Here is a 7,500-nt window from a genome sequence, read left to right on the forward strand (position 1 = left end):
ACACATTTACTGGAAAAAAATATAGAATTTACAAGAAAAAAGTGACAAATTTAAAGAAAAAAAGTGACAAATTTACAAGAAAAAAGTGACAAATTTACGGGAAAAAAAATAAAATGTAAAGAAAAAAATTGACAAATTTATGGGAAAAAAAATAAAATTTTAAGAAAGAAAAGTGACAAATTTAAAGAAAAAAAGTAACAAATTTACAAGAAAAAAGTGACAAATTTACGTTTGCATTTTCCAAAAAATAAAAACTAATTAAACCTAGCAAACTCACTCTGAAAACTCATTAAAACTGAATCTGAAAACAAAAAATCACAACGAGTTTAAAACTAAAACTGATGAAAACTCCAGAACTATTGTAACCTTGGTGCAGACACAGCTCTGCTCTGCAGGAAAGGAAATAAAAAGTGCATGTAACAAACATCAGATATTAATATATTTTATATTTATTCAGAGTGTTTAACATCTGTACATGAGCATCATCCAGTAAAAATACCTCACAGGTCATCAAAGAAACACAGAGGAGAGAAGAGAAACCAAACACCTGCACCTCCGAGTCTCAAGCTGCTCAACACCACCAGACTTGTCTTTAGACGGGACACGAGTCTTCACGAGTCTTTTCCAAGTCTTTTAAAGTCTTTTAAAGTCTTTTAAGGTCTTTCAAAGTCGTTTAAAATCTTTTCCAAGTCTTTCCAAGTCTTTTAAAGTCTTTTAAAGTCTTTCAAAGTCTTTTAAAATCTTTTAAAGTATTTCCAAGTCTTTTAAAGTCTTTTAAAGTCTTTCAAAGTCTTTTAAAATCTTTTAAAGTCTTTCCAAGTCTTTTAAAGTCTTTTAAAGTCTTTCCAAGTCTTTTAAAGTCTTTTAAAGTCTTTCCAAGTCTTTCCAAGTCTTTTCAAGTCTTTTAAAGTCTTTTAAGGTCTTTTAAAGTCTTTCCAAGTCTTTTAAAGTCTTTTAAAGTCTTTTAAAGTATTTTAAAGTCTTTCCAAGTCTTTTAAAGTCTTTTAAAGTCTTTTAAAGTATTTTAAAGTCTTTTCCAAGTCTTTTCCAAGTCTTTTAAAGTCTTTCCAAGTCTTTCCAAGTCTTTTAAAGTCTTTTAAAGTCTTTTAAAGTCTTTTAAAGTCTTTTAAGGTCTCCTGGTGTTGAGGAGCTTTAGAGTCTCAGACTGAGTCTCTGGTGTTGGTTTGTTCTCTGTGCAGCAGGTAGAAAATATTGCACACGTTCTTTAGAGAAAATAGGTGAAAATAGTTGGTTCACGTGGCTGCAGACAGATTCTATATTTATATATTTATATACACGTCTGTTGGCCTAAAATATAGAGGATAAATCTGTAAAATCAGAGGAAGACGGAGGATAAATCTGGAGCAAAATATAAAAGGTACAAGTATAAAATACTGAGTGTGTGTTGGTTACAGCAGTGGCATCTACACTCATAATACATACACAAATATTTAGACCAAAACACAGTTTTATCAGCGTTTCAGCTCTGAACACCAACACAATCCATTTAAAATGAAACAGTCGTGACTTCCAGCTTTAATTTAATACCCTAGGGTTCATCTGTTACTATATAAAATACTAAAGACATCAAATATCATATCCAAGACTCCAATCACCACCAAAACCCTCCATAATATTTATTATATGGGAAATAATTCATTTTTTGTGTTCTTTTGGAAGAAAATATGAAAAAAATCAAATATATCAATCTGAAAATGATTTAATGTTTGGTAGTTTTGAACAAGTCTGAAGTTGTTTAAGAGATTTATGAAAAAAATCTGAAATAAATATTGATGTTTGGTGATTTAATATCAGTTTTAGTGTGTACGAGTCACCAGAGGGTTAAAATGCACTGATGAGGATAAAAGACATGGAAGGGTTAAAAACAAAGGATTAAAAAATATTTTACTAAAAAGAAAAGTTCCTGCAAAAAGTTGATACCTCAAGCTGGAACACAGCAACATGATCAACACATGAAACATAAAAAAGAGAGAGAAAAATGTACAAAAATGCCAAAAATAGAGAGTTAATTTGAGGATATTTACAACCAAATCAGGTGAACGTTGTAGGAGTCACATTTTATATAATATATAATATAATATAATATGTGTCCTCCACATTTTTAAGGGACCAAAAGTTACTCAGCTGATCTAAAACCTTCAAAATAAAGCTGGAAGTCTGAACTGAAACATCTGGATTCATTTTAGATCCTCTGTGGTGGTTTACAGAGACCACATGATGAGGATTGGGTCAAATGTTTCTCTCTGACAGACTCATGGAGATACAACTGATCCACCACATCTCCTCCTCCTCCTCCTCCTCCTCCTCCTCCTCCTCCTCCTCCTCCTCCTCCTCCTCCTCCTCCTCCTCCTCTTCCTCTCCAGGAGAACCAGAGAGCTTCATGGTGTCAGAAACAGTCTAATAATGTGTATAAACTGTGGATGAGTGAAGAGTCTCAGCTCCTCAGGAACTAACAGCTGATCACGTCAACAGCAGACAGGAGGAGTCCACGCTCCTCTTCATCCTCATGAGGAGGAGGAGGAGGATCTGGATCAGATCTCTGTGGAGGATCAGAGTGTGGTGGAGGAGCCTGTGGTGGTGGTGGTGTTGGTGTTGCTGATGGCGTTGAAGATGCCCAGAGAATGAGACAGAGCGCTGCGAGAACCGTCCTCCACCGGGACGATCTGAGGAAGATATTAAATATTAATATTAATATTTATACTGTTTAACAGTGAAACACACAGACAGACTGCAGGAAATCTATTTTTATTCTGTTTAACTGCAGGAAATCTTTCTGTCTTTACTGATAATCTTCTTCTCTTGAGACATAAAATCATCTCAGAACTCTGACATAAAGAATAAAAACTCTCAGATCTTTTTATTTCTATTTATTAATAATAATAAGTTATTTGTAAAGCTGCTCAAAGACACTTTGCATAATAAAAACAATAAAACACGATGTATTTATCTGTTAAAACCACTCAGAACAGTCAAAGTGTTTGTATATTTGCATGTGAGTGAATCAGTGTAAATATGAAAGAGATTTCTTTATTTCCTCTATAAACAGGAAGAGAATCAGTTTTACCATCCGATCTGATCAGCAGCACAGAGACACAAACACAGAGAGAAACATGTTAGTGTTAGTGATGTTAGTTACAGACACTAATAAACAGAAACACATTTATATCACTAATAAACATAAACACATTTATATCACAGTCACAATATTAAACATGCACAAAACTTCATGTTCAAGCTTCAGACTGCAGTTAGTGTTCAAAGATCATTTTGTGTCTTTTTTTAGTCATTTTGTGTCTTTTTTAGTCATTTTGTGTCTTTTTTTAAGACATTTTGTGTCTTTTTTTAGTCATGTTGTGTCTTTTTTAAGTCATTTTGTGTCTTTTTTTTGTTATTTTGTGTCTTTTTTAAGTCATTTTGTGTCTTTTTTTGTTATTTTGTGTCTTTTTTTGTTATTTTGTGTCTTTTTTTAGTCATTTTGTATCTTTTTTTAGTCATTTTGTGTCTTTTTTTAGTCGTTTTGTGTCTTTTTCTGTCCTTTTGTGTCTTTTTTTTGTCATTTAGTGTCTTCTTTAGTCGTTTTGTGTCTTTTTCTGTAATTTTGTGTCTTTTTTTAGTCATTTTGTGTCTTTTTTTTAGTCATTTTGTGTCTTTTTTTTATTTTCTTGTCTTTTTTAGTCATTTTGTGTCTTTTTTTAGTCATTTTGTGTCTTTTTTTAGTCATTTTGTCTTTTTTTGTAATTTTATATCTTTTTTTAGTCATTTTGTGTCTTTTTAGTCATTTTGTCTTTTTTTAGTCATTCTGTGTCTTTTTTTAGTCATGTTGTGTCTGTTTTTAGTCATTTTGTGTCTTTTTTTAGTCATTTTGTATCTTTTTTAGTCATTTTGTGTCTTTTTTTAGTCATTTTGTGTCTTTTTTTAGTCATGTTGTGTCTTTTTTTAGTCATTTTGTATCTTTTTTTGTCATTTTGTGTCTTTTTTTAGTCATTTTGTGTCTTTTTTAGTCATTTTGTGTCTTTTTTTAGTCATTTTGTGTCTTTTTTAAGTCATTTTGTGTCTTTTTTTTGTCATTTAGTGTCTTTTTTTTGGTCATTGTGATAGTGCCTCCAGCGGCCCCCAGGTAATTATCGTTTGAGGCCCCTGGTGGAGCTGGAAGGAGTAATAATAATAATGTTGTGTGTGATGATGATGATGATGCTGACCTGTTCGTGCATGATGGAGGACAGCTCCCTGGTCAGGTCCCTGTAGTTGGCCTTCATCTCATCATGATATTCCTGCTGGTCCTCTTTAATCAGACGCTCGTTCACCCCCAGAGCCTGACCACACGCCTCCACAAACTGCCTGAGGAGACACAACCAGGACCTTACACACTCTGAGGACCTGCACACGCCTCCACAAACTGCCTGAGGAGACACAACCAGGACCTTACACACTCTGAGGACCTTCACACGCCTCCACAAACTGCCTGAGGAGACACAACCAGGACCTTACACACTCTGAGGACCTCCACACAGTCAGGACTCACTACAACCAGGACCTTACACACACTGAGGACCTCCACACGGTCACGACTCATTACAACCAGGACCTTACACACTCTGAGGACCTTCACACAGTCAGGACTCACTACAACCAGGACCTTACACACTCTGAGGACCTTCACATAATGAGCCAGACACTTGTTTATCCTCCTCACACAATAACTGATTGATTTAAGTTTATTTCAAATATGAAAACAAAATAATAATAAAAAGAGTCAGACAAAACATTTAACATGAATGTAGAATAAAGATTAGAAAAGGAGAGAAGAAGAATAAAACGTATAAACTCCCACCTCTCTCCTTAAATATGACGAGTTACAATCCTTGTCTAAACACGTCTTGTTTTACAAAACATAAATACAATTTACCTATACACAGTCATCATACATACACACACACATACAAGCACACATTCATACAAAAGGAAAAGAAACAACAACACAAAATGACAACCAGAGTAAAAAACCCCAGAATAAGTTTGTTGTGGTGGTTTGTGAGGACGTGTGGGTACCTGAAGACCTCTTTGAGCTGCTTGACCTTGTTGTCGGGGTATTTCTTGGCACTGGACTGGTCCAGGAAGGCTCTGGCGTAGGCCAGGGGCCCGGCGTTCACCTGGAGGACAGGGGTCAGAGGTCACACACAGCAGGAGCAGAGACATGATCTAAAGCAGCCTGTTAACTCCTCCTTCAGGAGGTGTTTGCTCCTTTTTTTAGTCATGTTGTGTCTTTTTTTAGTCATGTTGTCTTTTTTTTGTCATTTTGTGTCTTTTTTTAGTCATTTTGTATCTTTTTTTGTCATTTTGTGTCTTTTTTTAGTCATTTTGTGTTTTTTTTGTCATTTTGTTTCTTTTTTAGTCATTTTGTGTCTTTTTTTTAGTCATTTTGTGTTTTTTTAGTCATTTTGTTTCTTTTTTTAGTCATTTTGTATCTTTTTTTAGTCATTTTGTATTTTTTTTTAGTCATGTTGTCTTTTTTTTTGTCATTTTGTGTCTTTTTTTTGTCATTTTGTATCTTTTTTTGTCATTTTGTGTCTTTTTTTAGTCATTTTGTGGTTTTTTTGTCATTTTGTTTCTTTTTTTAGTCATTTTGTTTCTTTTTTTAGTCATGTTGTGTCTTTTTTTTAGTCATTTTGTGTCTTTTTTTAGTCATTTTGTGTTTTTTTTGTCATTTTGTTTCTTTTTTTAGTCATTTTGTTTCTTTTTTTAGTCATTTTGTATCTTTTTTTAGTCATCTTGTGTCTTTTTTTAGTCATTTTGTGTCTTTTTTTGGTCATTTTGTGTCTTTTTTTAGTCATTTTGTATCTTTTTTGTCATCTTGTGTCTTTTTTTAGTCATTTTGTGTCTTTTTTTGGTCATTTTGTGTCTTTTTTTGGTCATCTTGTGTCTTTTTTTAGTCATTTTGTGTCTTTTTATAGTCATCTTGTGTCTTTTTTTAGTCATTTTGTGTCTTCTTTTGGTCATTGTGATAGTCCCTCCAGCGGCCCCCAGGTAATTATAGTTTGAGGCCCCTGGTGGAGCTGGAAGGAGTAATAATAATGTCTGCTCCTCCTGGAGGAGGTGTCTGCTCCTCCTGTTACCTGGACGCTGATGCTGCCCTGCAGCTTGAGCTGCAGCTTGATCATGTCTACGTCGGAGGCGGAGCAGAGCTGACGGAGCTCCGCCACCTTACAGCTCATCTCATCCACCGCCACCTCGATGGGGCTCAGCTCCGTCTGGTGCTGGTACATCACCGCCACGCGCTTCTTCACGTACGGGAAGCAGTGGGTCGCTGAGGAGGAGGAGCAGGAGGAGCAGAGGAGGAGAGGAGGAGTCAGGTTATTAAACTACAACACGCTTCTTCACGTACGGGAAGCAGTGGGTCGCTGAGGAGGAGGAGGAGGAGGAGAGGAGGAGAGGAGGAGTCAGGTTATTAGACTACTACACGCTTCTTCACGTACGGGAAGCAGTGGGTCGCTAGGAGGAGGAGCAGGAGGAGCAGGAGGAGAGGAGGAGTCAGGTTATTAAACTACAACACGCTTCTTCACGTACGGGAAGCAGTGGGTCGCTAGGAGGAGCAGGAGGAGCAGAGGAGGAGAGGAGGAGAGGAGGAGTCAGGTTATTACACTACAACACGCTTCTTCACGTACGGGAAGCAGTGGGTCGCTGAGGAGGAGGAGCAGGAGGAGCAGAGGAGGAGAGGAGGAGTCAGGTTATTAAACTACAACACGCTTCTTCACGTACGGGAAGCAGTGGGTCGCTGAGGAGGAGGAGCAGGAGGAGCAGAGGAGGAGAGGAGGAGTCAGGTTATTAAACTACAACACGCTTCTTCACCTACGGGAAGCAGTGGGTCGCTGAGGAGGAGGAGCAGGAGGAGCAGAGGAGGAGAGGAGGAGTCAGGTTATTACACTACAACACGCTTCTTCACCTACGGGAAGCAGTGGGTCGCTGAGGAGGAGCAGGAGGAGAGGAGGAGGAGAGGAGGAGTCAGGTTATTAAACTACAACACGCTTCTTCACGTACGGGAAGCAGTGGGTCGCTGAGGAGGAGGAGCAGGAGGAGCAGAGGAGGAGAGGAGGAGTCAGGTTATTAAACTACAACACGCTTCTTCACGTACGGGAAGCAGTGGGTCGCTAGGAGGAGGAGGAGCAGGAGGAGAGGAGGAGAGGAGCCAGGTTATTAAACTACAACACGCTTCTTCACGTACGGGAAGCAGTGGGTCGCTGAGGAGGAGCAGGAGGAGCAGAGGAGGAGAGGAGGAGTCAGGTTATTAAACTACAACACGCTTCTTCACGTACGGGAAGCAGTGGGTCGCTGAGGAGGAGGAGCAGGAGGAGCAGAGGAGGAGAGGAGGAGTCAGGTTATTAAACTACAACACGCTTCTTCACGTACGGGAAGCAGTGGGTCGCTAGGAGGAGGAGGAGCAGGAGGAGCAGAGGAGGAGAGGAGGAGTCAGGTTATTACACT

At 37.9% G+C, this 7,500-nt stretch overlaps 1 protein-coding gene across 2 annotated transcripts in view; it reads right to left on the reverse strand.

Moving 5' to 3' along the window:
- Window positions 1-2,548: 2,548 nt before the first annotated feature.
- LOC131963131 (dedicator of cytokinesis protein 9-like) overlaps window positions 2,549-7,500 on the reverse strand; it is a 67,282-nt gene continuing 62,330 nt past the window's right edge. For both annotated transcript variants that reach the window (XM_059328279.1, XM_059328280.1), the window contains exons 49-52: window positions 6,135-6,325; window positions 5,071-5,171; window positions 4,221-4,359; window positions 2,549-2,684 (exon numbers count right to left, since the gene is read on the reverse strand). In XM_059328279.1, coding sequence (XP_059184262.1) covers window positions 2,571-2,684; window positions 4,221-4,359; window positions 5,071-5,171; window positions 6,135-6,325 — 545 coding nt within the window. In that variant the 3' untranslated portion in view covers window positions 2,549-2,570. The remainder of the gene's footprint in view (window positions 2,685-4,220; window positions 4,360-5,070; window positions 5,172-6,134; window positions 6,326-7,500) is intronic.

This window comes from Centropristis striata, chromosome 24 (assembly GCF_030273125.1).
Source record: "Centropristis striata isolate RG_2023a ecotype Rhode Island chromosome 24, C.striata_1.0, whole genome shotgun sequence".
Classification (NCBI taxonomy): domain Eukaryota; kingdom Metazoa; phylum Chordata; class Actinopteri; order Perciformes; family Serranidae; genus Centropristis; species Centropristis striata.